The 22,933-nt window shown below is 39.1% G+C and overlaps 2 protein-coding genes across 3 annotated transcripts in view; one reads left to right on the plus strand and one right to left on the minus strand.

Annotated features, from left to right (window-relative positions):
* LACTB2 (lactamase beta 2) overlaps positions 1 to 10,151 on the minus strand; it is a 32,199-nt gene extending 22,048 nt beyond the window's left edge. The window contains exon 1 of the mRNA XM_003999877.6: positions 10,019 to 10,151. Within this exon, the coding sequence (XP_003999926.1) occupies positions 10,019 to 10,140 (122 nt within the window). The 5' untranslated portion in view covers positions 10,141 to 10,151. The remainder of the gene's footprint in view (positions 1 to 10,018) is intronic.
* Positions 10,152 to 10,381: 230 nt separating this feature from the next.
* XKR9 (XK related 9) overlaps positions 10,382 to 22,933 on the plus strand; it is a 37,999-nt gene continuing 25,447 nt past the window's right edge. The window contains exons 1-4 of one of the 2 annotated variants that reach the window (XM_045050267.1): positions 10,382 to 10,514; positions 12,868 to 12,948; positions 15,614 to 15,716; positions 18,750 to 19,284. In XM_045050267.1, coding sequence (XP_044906202.1) covers positions 19,013 to 19,284 — 272 coding nt within the window. In that variant the 5' untranslated portion in view covers positions 10,382 to 10,514; positions 12,868 to 12,948; positions 15,614 to 15,716; positions 18,750 to 19,012. The remainder of the gene's footprint in view (positions 10,515 to 12,867; positions 12,949 to 15,613; positions 15,717 to 18,749; positions 19,285 to 22,933) is intronic. The other variant, XM_023248677.2, reaches the window with a different exon arrangement.

Raw genomic sequence — 22,933 nt, forward strand, 5'->3', positions numbered from 1 at the left:
AGATAAATCTGGTTTGGGCCAGGGTGAATTTTGATGACATTCCAGCCATCTTCCCTTGCTGTTTCTCCGTAGCACCTATTACCATGTGACACATTATATACTTACATGTTTATCTATTGCCTATCTCCATACCCTCCCACAACCTACAAATTTAAGCTCTCTGAGGACAGAAACCTTGTCTGGCTTTGCTGGAACCTAGATAGTGGCATGTACTAGGGAATAAATGTTTGTTGGAGGCAGTGGCTTTATTTTTATCTTATTTAATTATCAAAACAATCCTGAGATTCTTCTCTCATTATATAGATGAAGAAACTGAGGCCTTGACAAGTTAGACATATAAGTAATATAGTAACTTGCTCAGAGTCACAAACTCTAGCAGAGAATATAATTGAATCCATACCTTTCTAACTGCAATGCACATTTTCTTTGGATATGAGGAATACCCTTTGAGGTGGATACTATTCAGCTCTCATTGCACAAATAAGGAATCTGAAGCTTAAGAGAGTCAACTGTCTTGTCCGAAGTCATAAGCTAGGATCCAGATTTAGGTACAGAGTCTTAACTCTAGTTGCTACATTAGACTGCCTTTTCCTATTAAAAGATATACTATTTGCCATCAAGGGAGTTACAATTTTGATAGTAAAGGTTAAACTTGCAGCTTTTGGAGATTCTTTTTTTTTATGTTTATTTATTTTTGAGAGAGAGAGAAAGACAGAGCATGAGTGGGAGAGGGGCAGGGAGAGAGAGGGAGACACAGAATCCAAAGTAGGCTCCAGGACCCGAGCTGTCAGCACAGAGCCTGACGCAGGGCTCACACCCCATGAACCGTGAGATCATGACCTGAGCCGAAGTCGGACGCTCAACCGACTGAGCCACCCAGGTGCCCCAGCTTTTGGAGATTCTTGAGCAGAGGAGGAACACGGAAACACTTGTCAGAAGATCTGGCTATTATTTGTCCACTCAAATGTTTACCGAATACCTGTGTACTGGGCATCACAGGATGGTTAGTAATGCTTTAGGGAAATTTATTTGGCATACACAGGCTAATGAGAATGAAGAATACCAGCTACAACTGCAGTTATTCAGAAATCTTTGAATCATAGTACTGAAAATGAAAAGAAAACCTAGAGAACCCTCATTCATTCATTCAGCAAATATTTACTGTACTACTGCAGCATGTACAAAGCTCTGTGTGAGGTGCTGGGGATACAGTGATGAGTAAGCCTTCATTGCACTTAGTTTGGTGGGCAGTGGAAGTGAGGAAAGACATGAAGTTTCTTCTTACACAAAAATTCATTTTTTGGAGGAAAGATGGCGGCGTAGGAGGACGCTGGGCTCATGGCGTCCTGCTGATCACTTAGATTCCACCTACACCTGCCTAAATAACCCAGAAAACCACCAGAAGACTAGCAGAACGGATTCTCCGGAGCCAAGCGCAGACGAGAGGTCCATGGACGAGGGTAGGAAGGGTGGCGAGGCGGTGCGCGCTACACGGACTGGCGGGAGGGAGCCGGGGCGGAGGGGAGGCCCGCCGGCAAAGCAGAGCCCCCGAGTCTGGCTGACAAAGCGGAGGGGCCAGACGGAGTGTGTTCGGACAGCAAGTGGGACTTAACACCTGGAAGGTTATAAGTTAACAGCTCTGCTCAGAGAATGGGAGGGCTGGAGGACAACTGGAGGGAGAGTTGTTGATCCCCGGACGACAGAGCGCAGCTTGGCGGAGAACAAAGGTGCTTGCCAGTGCCATCTCCCTCGCCCATCCCCCAGCCAAAATCCCAAAGGGAACCGATTCCTGCCAGGGAACTTGCCTGCACCGCGCAAACACCCAACGCTGTGTTTCTGCGGATCCATCCCTCCAGTGGCGGGTCTGACTCCCTCCCGGTGCTGCAGGGCCCCTCCCGAAGCAGGTCTCCGAAGGAAAAGCGAGCTGAGCCTGCCCCTCCTGCCCCCGTGCACCTTGCCTACCCACCCCAGTTAATATGCCAGATCCCCAGCACCACAAGCCTGGCAGTGTGCAAGTAGCCGAGATGGGCCACGCCACCACACAGTGAATCCCGCCCCTAGGAGAGAGGAAGAGAAGACACACACCAGTCTGACTGTGGCCCCAGCGGTGGGCTAGGGGCAGACATCAGGTCTGACTGCGGCCCCGCCCACCAATGCAAGTTATTCAAGACAGCACAGGGGAAGTTCCCCGAAGTCCCGCACCACTCCAGGGACTATCCAAAATGACAAAACAGAAGAATTCCCCTCAAAAAAAACCTCCAGGAAAGAACGACAGCTAACAAACTGATCAAAAACCATTTAAACAATATAACAGAAAGTGAATTTAGAATAACAGTCACAAAATTAATCGCTGGGCTTGAAAACAGTATAAAGGACAGCAGAGAATCTATTGCTACAGAGATCAAGGGACTAAGGAACAGTCAGGAGGAGCTAAAAAATGCTATAAATGAACTGCAGAATAAAATGCGGATGACCATGGCTCAGATTGAAGAGGCAGAGGAGAGAATAGGTGAACTAGAAGATAAAATTATGGAAAAACAGGAAACTGAGAAAAAGAGAGATAAGAAAATCCAGGAGTATGAGGGGAAAATTAGAGAACAAAGTGATGCACTAAAGAGAAATAATCTACGTATAATTGGTATTCCAGAGGAGGAAGAGAGAGGGAAAGGTGCTGAAGGTGTACTTGAAGAAATAATAGCTGAGAACTTCCCTGAACTGGGGAAGGAAAAAGGCACTGAAATCCAAGAGGCACAGAGAACTCCCTTCAGACGTAACTTGAATCTATCTTCTGCACGACATATCATAGTGAAACTGGCAAAATACAAGGATAAAGAGAAAATTCTGAAAGCAGCTAGGGATAAACATGCTCTAACATATAAAGGGAGACCTGTAAGACTCGTGACCGATCTCTCTACTGAAACTTGGCAGGCCAGAAAGGAATGGCAGAAAATCTTCAATGTGATGAACAGCAAAAAATATGCAGCCGAGAATCCTCTATCCAGCAAGTCTGTCATTTAGAATAGAAGGAGAGATAAAGGTCTTCCCAAACAAACAAAACCTGAAGGAATTCGTCACCACTAAACCAGCCCTACAAGAGATCCTAAGGGGGATCCTGTGAGACAAAGTACCAGAGACATCGCTACAAGCATGAAACCTACAGATATCACAATGACTCTAAACCTGTATCTTTCTATAATAACACTGAATGTAAATGGACTAAATGTGCCAACCAAAAGATATAGGGTATCAGAATGAATAAAAAAACAAGACCCATCTATTTGCTGTCTACAAGAGACTCATTTTAGACCTGAGGACACCTTCAGATTGAAAGTGAGGGGATGGAGAACTATTTATCATGCTACTGGAAGTCAAAAGAAAGCTGGAGTAGCCATACTTATATCAGACAAACTAAACTTTAAAGGCTGTAACAAGAGATGAAGAAGGGCATTATATAATAATTACAGGGTCTATTCATCAGGAAGAGCTAACAATTATAAATGTCTATGCCCGAATACGGGAGCCCCCAAATATATAAAACAATTACTCATAAACATAAGCAACCTTATTGATAAGAATGTGGTAATTGCAGGGGACTTTAACACTCCACTTACAGAAATGGACAGATCATCTAGACACACAGTCAATAAAGAAACAAGGGCCCTGAATGAGACATTGGATCAGATGGACTTGACAGATATATTTAGAACTCTGCATCCCAAAGCAACAGAATATACTTTCTTCTCGAGTGCACATGGAACATTCTCCAAGATAGATCACATACTGGGTCACAAAACAGCCCTTCATAAGTATACAAGAATTGAGATCATACCATGCATACTTTCAGACCACAATGCAATGAAGCTTGAAATCAACCACAGGAAAAAGTCTGGAAAACCTCCAAAAGCATGGAGGTTAAAGAACACCCTAGTAAAGAAAGAATGGGTCAACCAGGCAATTAGAGAAGAAATTAAAAAATATATGGAAACAAACAAAAATGAAAAGACAACAATCCAAACGCTTTGGGATGCAGCGAAGGCAGTCCTGAGAGGAAAATACATTGCAATCCAGGCCTATCTCAAAACAAGAAAAATCCCAAATATAAAATCTAACAGCACACCTAAAGGAACTAGAAGCAGAACAGCAAAGGCAGCCTAAACCCAGCAGAAGAAGAGAAATAATAAGATCAGAGCAGAAATAAACAATATAGATTCTGAAAAAACTGTAGAGCCGATCAATGAAACCAAGAGTTGGTTTTTTGAAAAAATAAACAAAATTGATAAACCTCTGGCCAGGCTTCTCAAAAAGAAAAGGGAGATGACCCAAATAGATAAAATCATGAATGAAAGTGGAATTATTACAACCAATCCCTCAGAGATACAAGCAATTATCAGGGAATACTATGAAAAATTATATGCCAACAAACTGGACAACCTGGAAGAAATGGACAAATTCCTGAACACCCACACTCTTCCAAAACTCAATCAGGAGGAAATAGAAAGCTTGAACAGACTCATAACCAGCGAAGAAATTGAATCAGTTATCAAAAATCTCCCAACAAATAAGAGTCCAGGACCAGATGGCTTCCCAGGGGAGTTCTACCAGACGTTTAAAGCAGAGATAATACCTATCCTTCTCAAGCTATTCCAAGAAACAGAAAGGGAAGGAAAACTTCCAGACTCATTCTATGAAACCAGTATTACTTTGATTCCTAAACCAGACAGAGACCCAGTAAAAAAAGAGAACTACAGGCCAATATTCCTGATAAATATGGATGCAAAAATTCTCAATAAGATACTAGCAAATAGAATTCAACAGCATATAAAAAGAATTATTCACCATGATCAAGTGGGATTCATTCCTGGGATGCAGGGCTGGTTCAACATTCGCAAATCAATCAACGTGATACATCACATTAATAAAAGAAAAGATAAGAACCATATGATCCTGTCTACTGATGCAGAAAAGGCTTTTGACAAAATTCAGCAAACTTTCTTAATAAAAACCCTCGAGAAAGTCGGGATAGAAGGAACATACTTAAACATCATAAAAGCCATTTATGAAAAGCCCACAGCTAACATCATCCTCAATGGGGAAAAACTGAGAGCTTTTTCCCTGAGATCAGGAACACGACACTGCTGTTGTTTAACATAGTGTTGGAAGTTCTAGCATCAGCAATCAGACAACAAAAGGGAATCAAAGGCATCAAAATTGGCAAAGATGAAGTCAAGCTTTCACTTTTTGCAGATGACATGATAGTATACATGGAAAATCCGATAGACTCCACCAAAAGTCTGCTAGAACTGATACATGAATTCAGCAAAGTCGCAGGATACAAAATCAATGTACAGAAGTCAGTTGCATTCTTATACACTAATAATGAAGCAACGGAAAGACAAAGAAAGAAACTGATCCCATTCACAATTGCACCAAGAAGCATAAAATACCTAGGAATAAATCTAACCAAAGATGTAAAAGATCTGTATGCTGAAAACTATAGAAAGCTTATGAAGGAAATTGAAGAAGATATAAAGAAATGGAAAAACATTCTGTGCTCATGGATTGGAAGAATAAATATTGTCAAAATGTCAATTCTACCCAAAGCTATCTACACATTCAATGCAATCCCAATCCAAATTGCACCAGCATTCTTCTCGAAGCTAGAACAAGCAATCCTAAAATTCATATGGAACCACAAAAGGCCCCGAATAGCCAAAGTAATTTTGAAGAAGACCAAAGCAGGAGGCATCACAATCCCAGACTTTAGCCTCTACTACAAGGCTGTAACCATCAAGACAGCATGGTATTGCCACAAAAAGAGACACCTAGACTAATGGAATAGAATAGAAACCCCAGAACTAGACCCACAAAAGTATGGCCAACTAATCTTTGACAAAGCAGGAAAGAACATCCAATGGAAAAAAGACAGTCTGTTTAACAAATGGTGCTGGGAGAACTGGACAGCAACAGGCAGAAGGTTGAAACTAGACCACTTTCTCACACCATTCACAAAAATAAACTCAAAATGGATAAAGGACCTGAATGTGAGACAGGAAACCATCAAAACCCTAGAGGAGAAAGCAGGAAAAGACCTCTCTGACCTCAGTCGTAGCAATTTCTTACTTGACACATCCCCAAAGGCAAGGGAATTAAAAGCAAAAATGAACTACTGGGACCTCATGAAGATAAAAAGCTTCTGCACAGCAAAGGAAACAACCAACAAAACTAAAAGGCAACCAACGGAATGGGAAAAGATATTTGTAAATGACATATCAGACAAAGGACTAGTATCCAAAATCTATAAAGAGCTGACCAAACTCCACACCCAAAAAACAAATAACCCAGTGAAGAAATGGGCAGAAAACATGAACAGACACTTCTCTAAAGTCTAAAGAAGACATCCAGATGACCAACAGGCACATGAAAAGATGCTCAACGTCGCTCCTCATCAGGGAAATACATATCAAAACCACAGTCAGATATCACCTCACGCCAGTCAGAGTGGCCAAAATGAACAAATCAGGAGACTATACATGCTGGCGAGGATGTGGAGAAACGGGAACCCTCTTGCACTGTTGGTGGGAATGCAAATTGGTGCAGCCACTCTGGAAAACAGTGGAAGGTTCCTCACAAAATTAAAAATAGACCTACCCTATGACCCAGCAGTAGCACTGCTAGGAATTTACCCAAGGGATACAGGAGTGCTGATGCATAGGGGCACTTGTACCCCAATGTTTATAGTAGCACTCTCAACAATAGCCAAATTATGGAAAGAGCCTAAATGTCCATCAACTGATGAATGGATAAAGAAATTGTGGTTTAAATACACAATGGAGTACTATGTGGCAATGAGAAAGAACGAAATATGGCCCTTTGTAGCAACACAGATGGAACTGGAGAGTGTGATGCTAAGTGAAATAAGCCATACAGAGAAAGACAGATACCATATGGTTTCACTCTTATGTGGATCCTGAGAAACTTAACAGAAACCCATGGGGGTGGGGAAAAAACAAACAAACAAACAAACAAACAAACAAACATAGGTTAGAGTGGGAGAGAGCCAAAGCATAAGAGACTCTTAAAAACTGAGAACAAACTGAGGGTTGATGGGGGGTGGGAGGGAGAGGAGGGTAGGTGATGGGTATTGAGGAGGGCACCTTTTGGGATGAGCACTGGGTGTTGTATGGAAATTAATTTGACAATAAGTTTCAAAACAAAAAACAAAAAACAAAAAAGAAAAAAAATCATTTTTTTCCCCACTAAGACAAGGACCATGAAAAGCATAGAGTGCTAACACAGTGCATTATGTCAACCTAACATAGTCTAAGGGGCCAGGGACAGCTTCCTTGAAGAAATATTTTGGAAGAGTTCATCCTGAACTCTACAGGATGAGTGAAGATAGCTTGGTAAAGAGGAGAGGGATAAGTGGGAGACTTAGGGGAAAACCTGCATGAAAGCCAGGGGGCAGAATGAATACAACCCATCTGGCTGGGATGGAGAAGGGTTGTAGATGAGGTTGATGAGACAAGTGGAAGCCACAAATGCAAGACCTTCTAATTTTAATTTTGAAAATACTATTCCTGCCACATGGGGGAGAATAGATTAAAGAAGGACAAAAACAGTTCCAGAGAAGCCAGTTAGGCTTTCTAGAAGCGTAAGCAGCAGTCATACTGGCGCAGTCTGGGTGACAGAAGTGGACATGGAGAGATCCTCCAAATGGCGTGGAAGTGTGTACAGGAAGCTGAGAAGTGGCAGGGAGGGTGCTAAGCATTTGCACCGATCAAATGTGGGGATGGTTCTGTTTACCGAGATACGGATGACTGGAAGAGGACCAGGTTTGGTGGAAAGCACAGGACTTCAGCTTGTGAAACACTGAGTTTCAAGTGGCTGTGTCATCCAAGTAGAGATTTAAGAAAAGGAGCTGGATATCCTAGTCTGAAGACCAAGTTTGTATTTCACCTAAACTGGAGCTATAACGTTGGGAGGTATTAATGGATAGATAATACGTGAAGCCAAGGAAGTAGACAAGATCCCCTAGATAGAGAATATAGCATGAGAATAGAAGAGAAACTACGATTATATCCTGAGGAACTCACACACTTAAAGATCTGCTAAAGAGGCTGATTCTATAAAGAAGATTGAGAAATAATAGCTAGAGAGGTAAGAGGAAACCAGGAGACTGTGGTGTTAGTAAATCGAGGGAATGGTCAATAGTGTCAAAAGGTCCTGAAGTCCAAATAAGATAGGAATGGAGAAATGCCACTAGGTTTGGTGATATAAGCACCACCTGTGATCTTAGAACTGTTTTGTGCAGAACAAGTGGATACCAATATCTGATCTCTTATTTGTACCAAATTAATATTCATCTCTTGCCACCTGACTTCTACTTTATACAGTAGAGTAACATCATCTGCACGTTATTCTAGCTCCACTGTAGGAATTCGTCATATATATGTCATATATGAGCGATTCCACTGGCCATTTCACCCCATGAGTTGACGTGAGTGGTAACATAAGCAGTATAAAGTGGGAGACTATGAAAGTTTCCCTTAGTCACTTCCAGGTTCTCTATGTCCCTTTTACCACAAGCACTCTGCTACAGTGAAAGTGATTCCAGTGTTTAAAGATACAGTATGTATTTTTCGTACAACATGGCCCCTAAATGCAAGCCAACTTCGTCATCTGGTTTTCAAACAGAACCAGCCATCTGCTTCATTGCTGGAAGAAAAGCAGGCTGCACTGAACTCATTGTTAGATAGTACACGACCTCCAACTTAGTGCCTCCTAAGAGACTTCTCAGGGTAATTCTGACTATATTCCATTTTATCATGGTACTGACGTGGGAACTAGTTTAAGATGACACGCTGACCTAGGGACTTCCTGGGGTGAGGGAGTCCCAGCCAAGACAGAGTCTATCCTAGCTCTGAGGTATGTTTTCTGCTGAATTTTCTATCCTTCTAGTTCTGGAGGCAGCCCAAAGCAAAGCTTTTGTACCTACTTGATCCTACCTTGTTACTCTGAACTTAAGTTTTGTTTTCCTGACTTTAGCATTTCCGATTCCTAAAGTTTTGTTTTCCTGACTTTAATACTTCCACTTCCTTTCATCCTGCTCCATCTAACATTCAGCAAATACAGCAGACACTTCAAATGAAAACTCCAATTATTCTTACTAAACTGTTTTTGGAAATCACGTCTTGAAATATACGATTAAATTCTAGGTTCAAGGAAAACTATTATCTTATTTTTATTTTGTATTACATAGGATATATACTAAAGACGAAGCCTACAAAAACTGTTCAATGCACATTTGTGCAGTACAACACCTCCCCACTTCTGCAGAATTACACTAAAAAAATGCAGCTGAATAAGAGAAAAATCTTAGAAATACAGATAGGTTATTCCACCAACAAAATAACTTAAATGAGGCCACACAATAGTAACAAAACCCAAAATCTGTTAGTGGGCTCCTCTTTCCCAAGAGCTGGGGGGGGGGGGGGGGCTCTAGACTTGAGCAATTTGCAAGCAAGAAAATCCTGCCCTCTGCTGCTGAATTAAGAAAAAGGTCTCAGCACAAGAAATCTACTTTCGTGAAGGGCAATTTATACTCTGAGCAAAACACTAGGTCAAAGGCAGAAGGTGAGCAAAGTAAACGCTTTTCTGGATTACTAACTCTAGGCGATCCTAATTTCTCAACATCTTAAATACACTCACTCTGACATTCAACATCAAGCAAAGTAAGTGGGGTTTCAAAAACAGTAAGGTTCCCCCTCCTCCATTATTTCTCCCCATCGGCTATTTGTCAGTTAGAGGGGCTACCACCCGGTACTACAGTGATTTAGGGGATGGCTGGAATCGGGGCGTCTGACGGTGGTCCCGAGTGGGGCAGCCTGGCCCGGGCAGGTCACTGAGCTCCAGGGTGCCGGCTCACAGCCTCTCCGTCTCCGGCGAGCAGTCGTCGCAACCCCAGTTCCGTGTGTCCCGCAGGCCCGGGTGCTTGTCGGAGAGGAAGAGGGACGTTTACCTGCTGCCGGTCCCTACCAAGTAGGTGTTGGTGCCCTGCAGGGTCATGGGTCCCGGGTTACAGCCCAGAACGCGCACCACCCTGCTGGACAGCCGCTCGACGCGCTGCAGGATAGTCGACATCTCGGTTTCCGCCACCCGCCGACGCGCGGAGACCTGAGCGCGGAACTGGAGACTAGGCTCGGGGCGGGGCCGGCAGTCAGCTGAGCTGACGCCGCGCTCGCCCGAAGGGAGGAGAACTCAGCTGTGCTGGGGGCGGGGCCAGAGGTCAAAGGTCGCCTCCCGGGCTGCGCGGGCACCGGCGGGAGGGCGGGTGAGCGAAGGCGCATGGCTCGAGGCGTCTCGAGGCCGTGTTGGGTTCCGGCTCGTCGGGCACTGTCGCCTGTCACAGGGCCTGGTGCCTTCACAGGGATTTGTGTCCAGACAGGCGAGTTCATCTCAGTGGTCGAGAGACATTTTAACCCAGGAAGTCTTGTAGTGGAGCAAAGGGCAGGCAGGTGTGGGGTTGGTTACAAAACACTGGCCTCTCGTTGTTTTTCGGCCATGGCGCGTGTGTGTGTGTGTGTGTGTGTGTGTGTGTGTGTGTGTGTGTGTGTGTGTGTGAAGGAGCTTGTGAATCTTTTATAATAGCGGCAGCTAATATTTACTTCGTCCTTACTGCTATGCTGAGTGCTTTCTCTAGACACTATTTAACCCTCACAACATTAAGACGTAGGCGCTATTTTTATGGCCGCTTTACAAATGAAAAACGATTTGGAGACTTGCCCAGGTGACAGCTATGAACCCCCGCTCAGCGTCTGCTGCTTTGCCCCCATCTGGTCACGTTCAAGGAGCTTGTCACTCCCTCCGCGGGCCGTGTTCCTGCCCAGACGCCTCGGTCGGCCTTGAGGAGTTGTGTGCCTAAGACCTAAGGGAGTTATTTTCTCTATAAGGAGTCCATTTCTAAGCTGTTCAGCACTAACTATCCCAGTATTAACCACTGCTACCTATTAAAAAAAAAAATCTAGTTACAAGTTACCTAAAAGGAAATGCACAGATCCTATGATCAGTTTCATTGAGTTACGACAATCGTCTGTAAGCCCTACCTCAAAAGCGATCTAGATCATCTTCACTGTCCCAGCCCACTTCTTTTTCAAAACAAATGAGAAATTGACAGTAGATGCTTGTGGTTCTAAAATTTAGGAAACACAGTTTAACTTTTTTTTTTTTTTTTTGCGGGTATTTCTGAAGAAAAGACTGCTATTAATTTGTACAATATTTATTTTGCAAATTATTAGTTTACTATTCCAGATTTCTTGAAAGACACACCTGTATCATGTATAACATTTTCTTTGCCTTGTGTCTCAAAGATGTACTTTTAATGGAAAAGTGTTTCAAAAACCTTTGCTGAAATAATCACGTAAATTATCCCCGTTGTAATAGGAAGGCTGGCAATATGCCCTTTAAAAAAAATGTTTGGAAGAATCATAAAAATTCCCCACATCAGGCATTTTCAACTTCCCAATTTTATTTATTTGTAGCCATCACTTAATGGGTATTCAGTCAGGAAGCTACTTCCATTTTCCTTTTTTAAAATCCCTGAGCTGGAAAGTCAGCCAACCTTTGAGAAAATGGTGGAACAATAATTTCTGGGACTTGTGGGCAGCTCCATTCTTCTATCCCTTGACTTTTTGTTTTAAGTTAGACTTTCCTTTGTGGGTTCCATCTCAAGTTCTTTTAATCCGTTGCCAAGCTCTTCATTTGGCAGAGAATGGACCCAACAAATAATATAAAAGTTGAGTGACTTGATTTGAGACATTAGACACCAGCAGAAGAGGAGGAACAGAGATTGGGTAGTGAACTTGGTTTGGACAAACTGAAGTTAGGATGATTATGGGATATTCTGGTGAAGAAATATATAGACAGTTGGATATATGTGTTGAGCTCAGAAGAGTTCTAGGCTGCTGATACAAAATTGTCTTTGTGGATATGTTTAGAAATGTGACTTGAAGTTAAAGCCCTTCTTCAAGAAATAAGATGAAATATTTTATATTCTGTTCAGTTAATTTATTTACAATCATTTATCATCTGCCTACAATGTGCAACGTATTGTTGTAGACATATGGGGGGGTGTTAAAAATGTTAGTTGGCTTTCTAGAGGTTTATAACTAGGAAGGAGACATACATTATCTTATTTTAAAGCATGTGTGGGTAAATCCTAGAGAAGTATAGTTGAAGTGGTGGGATTGCAAGGGGGAAGGGGAGAATCAAATTAACTGGGAAGATCTGGGAAAGCTTAAAGGTGGTAGGGCTTTGAACTGATTCTTAAAGGACTGATAGAACTTGATCAGGTAGGTGGAGGTAGGAAGGGTATTCTAAACAGTAAATAATGTTGAGAAAAGGCTTGGAAATAGAAGAACTGTAGTATTTATTTGGGGAAGAAAAACCAATAATCATATGTTCTTGGGGCATAGGGTTTGAGAAGGTATATAGTTTGAAAAAGGTAGGTGGTACTAAGTTAAAAATACTTCGTAAATTTCTTTATCAGCGTACTTCAAATTGAACAATCTCTCTTCTTCCTTTTCATACACTTGTCATCTACTTGGATATGCTGGGAAGCAAATTGTATTTTCTTGAAACTTAAATTTTGAATACAGTAAAACCTTGTAACCTAGTTAACTTATAAAAGGGGCCATGTGATTCCTTCTCCCAATGTGATAGTTATGAAAGGGTGTACTGTAAGTTCCAGTGACATAAACTCTGTTATCACTAGATGAGGAAATCCCATAATATGACTAACAGATGATTTCAGTTTCATTTTAGTATTCGATCTTAAAGGTTTACATACCCTTTAATGACACTTATTTTCAGTGAAGAAGAAATAAAAGATGCCAAGGATGAAGATTTTCCAGAAGGGACTTTGAGTTAAAGACAGCTTTTTATACTTGACAAGTAAGTCTGTATTTTATATGTATTGAATTTGGTTAACAAACGAAAGTTTGCTAGTTTTTATTTCTTCGGATGTCTGGATTATTGCAAAGAGATCCCACACAGCGGGCAAAGGTTATTTATTTTGGCTGGCAGCCAGTTAGCCACATAGCTGGGTTGACCTTTGACTGAAATTGGATTGAAACTGTCCTATTAAGTCAGCACGTATCACAAATTCTCTATGAAGTCAAATTTTGTAGGTGGTATTATTTGTCCTAAGGTGATAAATGGAACAGTGATTATACTGTAGGGATAGATAGGAACCATCCTTTATATAATTTATGCAACTATGTGGTCATTGAAGGAGCTGGAGAGCCTCTTTATGAGAGCTGCTGTGTTTATTGCCTTGCTATGTAGTTTTCTTTCCAGTTGGCATTATGTTCTGCCTGACTAAGTTAGGAATATAGAAGTTGCCATGTCGGATCAGTCTATTGAGTCTGATGTTTTGCCAATAACTTAGGAATTATTTTTGCCATTTTGTAAAATTTGTTTCAGAATTGCAAGTGATTTGCATATCCAGGCCAGGTAAAGGAAACTATCTTTGTGGGGATAGTGATTAAGAAATGTACCCATGGAGTGCTTAGGTCTGTAACGTTAAGGAAATTATCTACATTAAAGTCAGTTTACTCATTAGAGATAACTCACAAGCCTCAGAATTCTGGCCAATAATACCCTTCTCATAGAGATTTGTGAGTATTAAATAAAATGTGTCTAAAAATACTTCACACATAGTAAACCCTCAGCAGTGGTATCTATTGTTACTATTATCTGTTCTTCCATTATATATGTGATATTCTTTTCCCTAGGTAGTGAAGCTTAACAAATTTCATTTTTAAAATTAAAAATGGGACTACTCTATGACCCAACAATTGCACTACTAGGTATTTACCCAAAACAGATACAAAAATACTGATTGGAAGGGGCACATGCAACCCAATGTTCACAGCAGCATTATCAACAATAGCCAAATTATGGAAAGAGCCCAAAGATCTATTGACTGATGAATGGATAAAGAAGATGTGTATATCTATACAATGGAACATTACTCAGCCATCGAAAAGAATGAAATCTTGCCATTTGCAGTGATGTGGTTGGAGCTAGAGTGTATTATGTCTAGCAAAATAAGTCAGTCAGAGAAAGACAAATACCATATGATTTCACTCATATGTGGAATTTAAGAAACAAAACAGATGCACATAGGGGCAGGGAGAAAAAAAAGAGGGAGGCAAACCATTAGAGACTCTTAATGATAGAGAACAAACTAAGAGTTGCTGGAGGGGAGGTGGGCGGGCGATGGGCCAAATGAGTAATCAGTATTAAGGAGGGCACTTGTGATGAGCACTGGGTATTACATGTAAGTGATGAATCACTAAATTCTCCTGAAACTGATATTATATACTATATATTAACTAGAATTTAAATAAAAACTTACAAAAATACTATATTTTTTAGAATGATATTAGAACAGGGTTTGGATGCACATTGAACACATCCAGTATGACCATGGTAAGGAATTTGCCAATTTTTGGTGGAGCTTTTGTTTCTGGAGGATATATTTGAAATCTAGTACATTAGATTTTCAAACTAGCTGTTCTTTTCACCTGGAAAACTTTTCTACATGATATAGATATAACTAATTTCATTACTCATTTGCCTACCTCCTCAGTGAGGCCTGTCCTGACTATTCTAGTTAAAATTGCAACTCATAATGGGGGGCACCCAGGTGGCTTAGTCAGTTGGGGGACCGACTTCAGCTCAGGTCACGATCTCATGGTCTGTGGGTTTGAGCCCCTCATCGGGCTCTGTGCTGACAGCTCAGAGCCTGGCACCTGCTTCAGATTCTGTGTCTCCCTCTCTCTTCTCTTCCCCCCCCCACCTTGTGTTCTATCAAAAATAAGTAAATATTAAAAAAATTAAAAAAAATAAAATTTCAACTCATGATGAGACTATCTCTACTCTCAACTCCTAGAGTTGTGTTTTTTTTCCATAATAGTTATCACCTTCCAGTATAATATTTCATTCACTTACTATTTTTATTGTTAATTGACTGTCTTCCTCTGCTAGGATGTAAGTTCCACAAGGGCAGGAATTTTTGTCTCTTTTGTCATTTGATATATCCCAAAAGCCTAAAATAGCACATGGTAGGTTCTAAGTAAGTATTTAATTCAATTGAACAGAACCTTCTGATTAAATTTCATCCTCCTAAACTCCATGCTTATGTTGGGCATGATGTCTTTCATTTTAAAATAAGAAGCATACTGCAGGGAAATTCAAGGCCTGCTGGATAGGGAAAACTCAGATTTTAAAATTATTTTTTTCTATCCTGTTGGCCACAGCATTCTTGACAGGAAGAGTAGTAATAGCGAGCTTTTTTTTTTTTTTCTGTAAGAAGAGTGAAATACCTTTTAATATAATTTTGAAGACTTTTAAACAAAATACTTATACATGGTAAAATAACGAGAACACTGTAAGTATTGGGTTGTGTGTGTTTTTAGTAACATTGCCCCCTCCTGGTTTTTAAAGTAATAAATGTTCTTTATAGAGCATATCAAGTGTTAGTCTATTCAGGCTGCCATAACAGAATACCGCAGACTATGTGGCTTAAACAACAGAAATTAATTGTTTACAGTTCTGGAGTCCAGAAGTCCAATATCATGTTGCCAGCAGGGTTGGTTTCTTGTGAGTCCTCTTTTTGTTGGTTGCAGATGACTGCCTTCTTGCTGTGTCCTCATGTGAGTGTATGGGAGGAGGGTGTGTGGGGGAGATAGGTCTGTGTTGTCACTTCATTGAAAAAAAATTTAACGTTTTATTTTATTTTTTAAGAGACAGAGAGAGACAGAGTGTGAGCAGGGGGAGGGGCAGAGAGACAGGGAGACACAGAATCTGAAGCAGGCTCCAGGCTGTGTCAGCACATGGGGCTTGAACCCATGAATGCGAGATCATGATCTGGGCTAAAGTCGGATGTTCAACCAACTGAGCCACCCAGGCACCTCTGTCACTTTGTTTTATAAGGGCATCAGTCCTATTGGATTAGGGCTCTGTCCTTATTCCTTTTAAACTTAATTACCTCCTGAGAGGCCTATCTCTAAATACAGTCACACTGGTGGTTAGTACTTCAACATAAGAACATGCCACAGTATTTTTACTTAACATTCTTGAAAGTGAAGTCAAAGATGCCAAACTCAGATGCTTATAGAGATCAGGGAGGCAGGCAAGGTAATGATGGTAACTTAACATTTATTGAGCTCTAACTGTATGCCAAGTGCTAGAGGTTTATGTGTATTATACATATTACCTTTCTTAGTTTTCACAACAACCCTGTGAGGTATATGCCATTATTATTTCCATATTTCAGGTGAAAGAAAATAAGGCATAGGCAGGCAAAAGAACATGTTTAAGGAGACACAGCTAGTAGGTAGCTGTATTAGCATTGAGACCCAGCTGCTGAAATGACTGAAGTTAGGTGGCTTACTACTGTGGTGAACTTGAGAGAGCATGCCCCCATTAGTAGGAGGCATCCACTACTAATGAAGGAATATTAGCCTATTGTAGCAGATCTTTCAGTTTTTTGATAGCCGTGAAAAATCTGGATTTTTATATGAAATATTGGCAATTACTTAGGAAAATTAAAAAAAAAACACTGTTGACTCAAACTTTTTTTCTTTTTCCTTTTTTTTTGTAGCTTTGAAACTTTTATTATAAAAAGCTGGCACTCTTAAACATAAACTAATAAGAACTTAAAATTCATTGCACATGCAGCACCTGGGTGGCTTAGTTTGTTGAGTGTCTGACTCTTGATTTCGGCTCAGGTCATGATCCCAGGATCAAGCCCCACATCAGGCTCCATGCTGAACATGGATCCTGCTTGGGATTCTCTCTCTCTATCTCTCTGCCCCTCTCCCCCACTCTCTCTGTCTCTCTAAAATTAAAAAAAAATCATTGCATATTTACTTCATTTTTTAGCTTGACCTTGTAGTAAATCTTTAGCTTCATTGATTTTGGCTGCTATAAGGAGATCCTCTCCTGTCTAGGTGATTTAAAATCGTAATTCGTTGATGAGCATCTCTTATTTTTCCTTTATTGGCAGTAGAGCTTATGCCTACTACTTATTTTTTATTTTTATTTTATTATTATTATTTTTTTAGCTTACTCCTGCTATTAGTGCTGCTTCTCATTTTGTCATTTCGGGTTCAAACCCACCTCTGTAACAGCGACCACTGAAGGCAGATTTTGGTAGACTTTGAAAAGCTTGTTTTGCTTTAGGCTCCGTATGGTTTATGGCTTACAAAATTATAACAGCCTGCAAATCCTGCAGCAGTAATGGTCAATCCATTTGCTACCACTGTATTGGCTCTGGCTCTGGGTCTGGTTTAAGTCCCCTGCTTCTACCCAGCCTAGAGGCTGCAGCCACCAATTCCATGCCTTTACCAGAGAGCACCACTGGCCGGTGCAAAGGGCCCAGACACACACACCCCACGAAATGTGGGAGCATCTTTCAAGTCAGACAGATTTTGTCTGTGGATTGCATTCATCCCACATTTATAAAATAGGGGTCATAATAGTAGTACCTATCTCCTAAATTTGATGTAAGAATTAATCTTACATCAAATTTAACCTTACATCTAAATCTTGTATAAGATTTAGTTTAATGCCTGACACATAGGGCTAAGTAAATGTTAGCTAACATTAGTAGCATAAACATTTTTTCCAGTCATTCAAATTCTTTAAAAGTATCATTTCCTATTATTTTTATTTTAAGAGATTATATAAGTAATACATGAGTACATGTCTCTTGTAAAAAACTCCAACAATATAAAAGAGTAATTAATTGCAGGATTGAAATTGCATTTACTTTCTACTCCCAGCTTCCTTACTTTCTCCATATATAATTGAAAACCATAAATGCTATATTTTTCCTTCTGGCACTTGTTTTTTTTGCTTAACATATCTTGGAGACCTTCTGAAGTCAGTTTATACAGAGCTGCTTCATTCTTTTTAAAAGTTGCATAGTATATTCTTTGCTATGGAGGTAAATTAACTTATTGAACTAGGTCTCTTGTCATCTAAATAGTTTTCAACTTTTTGCTGTTCTAAAAACAGGTTTTGCAAAGAGCACATATCTTCGTACACATTTGTGACTATTTCCCTAGGCTTGATTCTTAGGTAGAATTGCTGAATCGAAACCATATAAAGTTAACTCTAGAGAACAAACTGATTGTTACCAGAGGGGAGGTGGGTGGGGGGATGGGTGAAATAGATGATGGGGGATTAAGAAGTGAATTTGTGGTGATGAGCACTGGGTGATGTACGGAATAGTTGAATTACTATATTGTACACCTGAAACTAATATAACACTGTGTGTTAACTAATGAATTAAAATAAAATTTAAGAACCATATTAAAAATTTTCACAGCTGTTGCACCTTTGTTAAATATTTTTTGGTAGCTGTGTCATGTTGCATTTTGTGAATCTACCATTATTTACCAATTCCTTATGTTGCCACATTTAGATCATTTCTAGTTTTTTGCCACTTTAGATAGACAAGTGATAAATATTTTTGTTAGTAGGTTATAGTTTTTAAAAGTAGTCTGACAGGAAGTTGTCAACTAATAAGTTTATTTCTGAGGCTTTACTTTACCAAAGCTATTATAAGAACTGTATGTAGTGGTACTATGTTGTTTTTAGAAAAAGTACATGTTTGATAAAGTTATGGACTAATATTATACTCAAGATTTTTAGAATCTTTTATGTATCTTTCATTTTAGGTGTTGTCATCTGTAATGAAGATCATTGAGAAAACTGAATGAAGACTTTTAACATTGGATCTGGATAGGAGGTTTAGAAAAGAAAATTAAAATTAGTCACTTTAGTTTTAGTGTTCCAATCTCATAATATTTATTCTTTCTTCTGAATAAATTCAGGGAACAGAAACTAAAATTCATTGCTATCCTAATGGACACAAATATTTGTTCTTTGTGTGTGTGTGAGAGAGAAAAAAGTAGCTAACCAAGAGCTATAGTGATTCATAATGAAATACACTAAATTGAATTTTATGATGTCAGTTCTTGGCATTGTAATCTATATAACTGATTTAATTGTGGACATCTGGGTGTCTGTCAGGTTTTTCCATGAAGGACAATATGTTTTTGGTATTTTAACAGTAAGCTTTATGTTCTTTGGAACACTTGTGGTTCAGTGTTTTAGTTATTCTTGGTTCAAGGTTGATTTAAAAAAAGCAGGCCAAGAAAGTCAGCATTGTTTTCTTCTACTTCATTGCTTGCAAGGAGGAGTTTTTACAAGGTGAGCATACACTTTTGATCATTAACACTATTTTTCCTTCATCCAAATAAAAACTATGTTTCTGTGTTTGGGTAGTGAAATGTACAAAGATCCCCTATTTGCATGTAGCACAAAGGTTACTTGCTCCTTAGTATCAGTGCTTATATGAGTCATTGCTGTACTGTTAGAATTTTCCAGGTTCATTAATAGACTGTTTTAATTTACCTAATTAAGTTATTTTTTCTGATATGTATTCACTTAATATAGGAGGGGAATGACTCTTTTCTGTGCCTTGTGAATCTTTTATCTTCTATTTTATATTCCAAGCCTGATAATGTAAATATGGATTATCACTTGCAACTCTGATAGAGCACTTAATTTTTCAAGTTACTTATACCACTGATTTAACTAAATGAAATTTTTACTGCAATAATGCAGTAGCCATGTGCATAACTAAAAACAACCTTAAGAATCATCTTGTTCAAAACCTTATTTTATAGTTAAAGAAACTAGGATCCAAATAGTCCTGAGAATTCTGTGATTTTCCATATGTCTAATTTCATCTGACATTTTCATTATTATATTAAGGAATTTAATTATGTTAAAAGCAATATATATATTCTAGGTAAAGAGAAAAATTAAAGACAAATATTAAGATGATAGGATTAATTGTTTTGTTACAGTTAGATTTTGAATTTGGGCTATTTTAATAACCATCTATCTTGAGAGATATTTTAGTGGCTCTAGAAATCTACTGAGTAGTTATTTTGTCTCTGCATATTATATTTTCTTGGGTTTCCATTGTTGCTATTCAGAAATTAAATGCCAGTCTTTTCTAAAGTTTTGCCACATTTCCTTCTGGGATTCCAAGAAAATATAAATTAGACCTCACACTGTCTAACGTGAGTGTTACATGTTAGATGTTTTCAATTTTTATTTTCTGACTCTCTGTGGTACATTCTGTGAATTTTTTTCATAACTCTTTAAAAAATTTCACTAGTACTTTCTTTTGCTGTGGGCAAAATGTTATTACATCCAACCACTGAGTTTCAAATTTTGACTATTATAATTTTTATATTTGGAAACTCTATTTGGTTCTTTTCAAGTCTGCTATGTCACTTTTTATAATTTCCTTAGTTGTTTCATTTATAATTGCAATGTCTGAAGCCTTTTCATGTTTGTTCCAACTGGTTCTGCTTCTGCTCTCGAGTACTCACATTGCCTTGTTTTCCTGTGTACCTGGTGTCAATGATCATATTCTGGTCATTGCTCTTGAAAAAATTATTTGTGGGGCCTTCACCAAGCCCTCTGTAGAGGCTTTGAGTTTTTTCTTAGGAGATGCCTAAAAGGTCTATCAGATGGGCTCTCCATTTAAATTCTTAGCTTGAGGTTCCTTGGTCTTACTTAGGTAATGCATAACTGGTATACGACTCTGTGCCAGGAAAGTCTGTGTCAACAATAAATATACTGATCAGTTTTTAAACAAATCAGCTTATTAAGGTATAATTTTACATATGATAAGATGCACATATACATATATAAAAGGCATCTTAAGAGTTTTGAGTCATTTAGTCTTCTAGTCCATGAGCAAGGTTTTTCTGTCCATTTATTTAGACTTTTGAAAATTTCCTTAAACAAAGTTTTGTGGTTTTTTCACGTATAGGTCTTTTTTTAAGTTTATTTATTTATTTTGAGAGAGAGAGAGAGAAAGAGCATGTGCAAGAGGTGGGGGAGCAGAGAGAGAGGGAGGGAGAGAATCTCAAGCAGATTCTGCACTGTCGGTGCAGAGCCCTATGTAGGGCTTGATCTCATGAACCACGAGATCATGACCTGAGTAGAAATCATGAGTCTAACACTCAACAGTCTGAGCTACCAGGTGTCCTTAATGTATAGGTCTTATATATGTTTTGTTATAGTTATCCCTAAGTATTTCATTTTTTTGGATGCTATTATAAAAGTGCTATTTATTTTTAATTTTAATTTCCAATTTTTTATTGCTGATATATAAAAGTATAGTTTTTATTTTTTAAATGGATTTTAAAAAACTGAAGTATAGTTTATATATTAGTTTCAGATGTACAACACAGTAATTCAACTATTATATATGTTATAAAATGCTCACCAGGATAAGTGTGGTTACCATCTGTCACCACACAAAGTTATTATATTATTGACTACATATCCTATGCTGTACTTTTTATCCTCATTTATTTTATAACTGGAGGTTTGTACCTCTTACTCCCCTTCACCTATTTTGCTTATCCTCTCATTCCCTGCTTCTGGTAACTGCCAGTCTGTATTTATGAGTCTGTTTCTGTTTGTCTTGTTTTGATTTTTAGATTCCACAGATAAGTGAAATCATATGATATTTGTCTTTCTCTGACTTATTTCACTCAGCATAATGCCTTCAAGGTCCATCCATGTTGTTGCAAATGGCAAGAGCTCATTCTTTTATGGCTGAGTAATACTCCATTGTGGGAGTGCCTGGGTGGTTCAGTCGGTTAACTGCCAGACTCCTGATTTTGCCTTAGGTCATGACTCACGGTTCGTGAGATCGAGCCCTGTGTTGGGCTCTGCACTGAAAGCATGGAGCCTGCTTGGTATTCTCTCTCTCCCTCTCTGCCCCTTCCCCACTTCTGCACACGTGCACATGCACTCTCTTTCAAAATAAATAAACATTAAAAAAATACTCTGTTGTGAATATACTACATCATCCTTATCCATTCATCTATTGATAGATACTTTGGTTGCTTCCGTATCTTGGTTATTGTAAATTATGCTGAAGTACACATAGGAGTGCACATATCTTTTTGAATTAGTATTTGTGGGGGGGTAAATGTGGAAATGAAATTATTGGATTGTATAGGATTTCTATGTTTAATTTTTTGAGGAAACTATGTTGTTTTCCATAGTGGATGTACCAATGTATATTCCCACCAATAATGCATGAGGGTTTGCTTTTCTCTACCTCCTTGCCAACACTTATTTTATGTCTTTTTGATACTAGCCATTCTGATTGGTGTGAGGTGATATCTCATTGTGGGTTTTGATTTGATTTCCCTGATAATTGGTGATGTCGAGCATGTTTTCATGTGTCTGTATGTCTTTTTTGGAAAAAAATATCTCTTCAGGTTGTCTGCCGATTTTTTTATCAGATCATTGTGGGTTTTTGGTGTTGAGTTGTATGAGTTCTTTACATATTTTGAATATTAACCCCTTGTCAGAGATATCATTTGCAAATATGATAGGTTACCTTTTTTTTTGTTGTTGATTGTTTCCTTTGTTTTGTAAAATCTTTTTAGTTTGATGCAGTCCCAGTAGTTTATTTTTGCTTTTGATTCCCTTGCCTGTGGAGACATCCAGAAAAATGTGGCTAAGGCTGATGTCAAGAGTTTACTGCTTGTGTTTTCCTTTAAAAGTTTTATGTTTAGGTATTACATTTGGGTCTTTAAACCATTTTGAGTTTATTGTTGTGTTAAAAAGTGGTCCGGTTTCATTCTTTTGCTTGTAGCTGTACAGTTTTCACAGCACCATTTATTAAGGAGACTGTCTTTTTCCCATTGTATATTCTTGCTTAGTTTTTGTGGATTAATTGACATACAAGCATGGGTTTATTGCTGGACATTATTCTATTCGTCGATTTATGTGTCTTTTTTTTTTTTTGGTGCCA

This window comes from Felis catus, chromosome F2 (assembly GCF_018350175.1).
Source record: "Felis catus isolate Fca126 chromosome F2, F.catus_Fca126_mat1.0, whole genome shotgun sequence".
NCBI lineage: Eukaryota > Metazoa > Chordata > Mammalia > Carnivora > Felidae > Felis > Felis catus.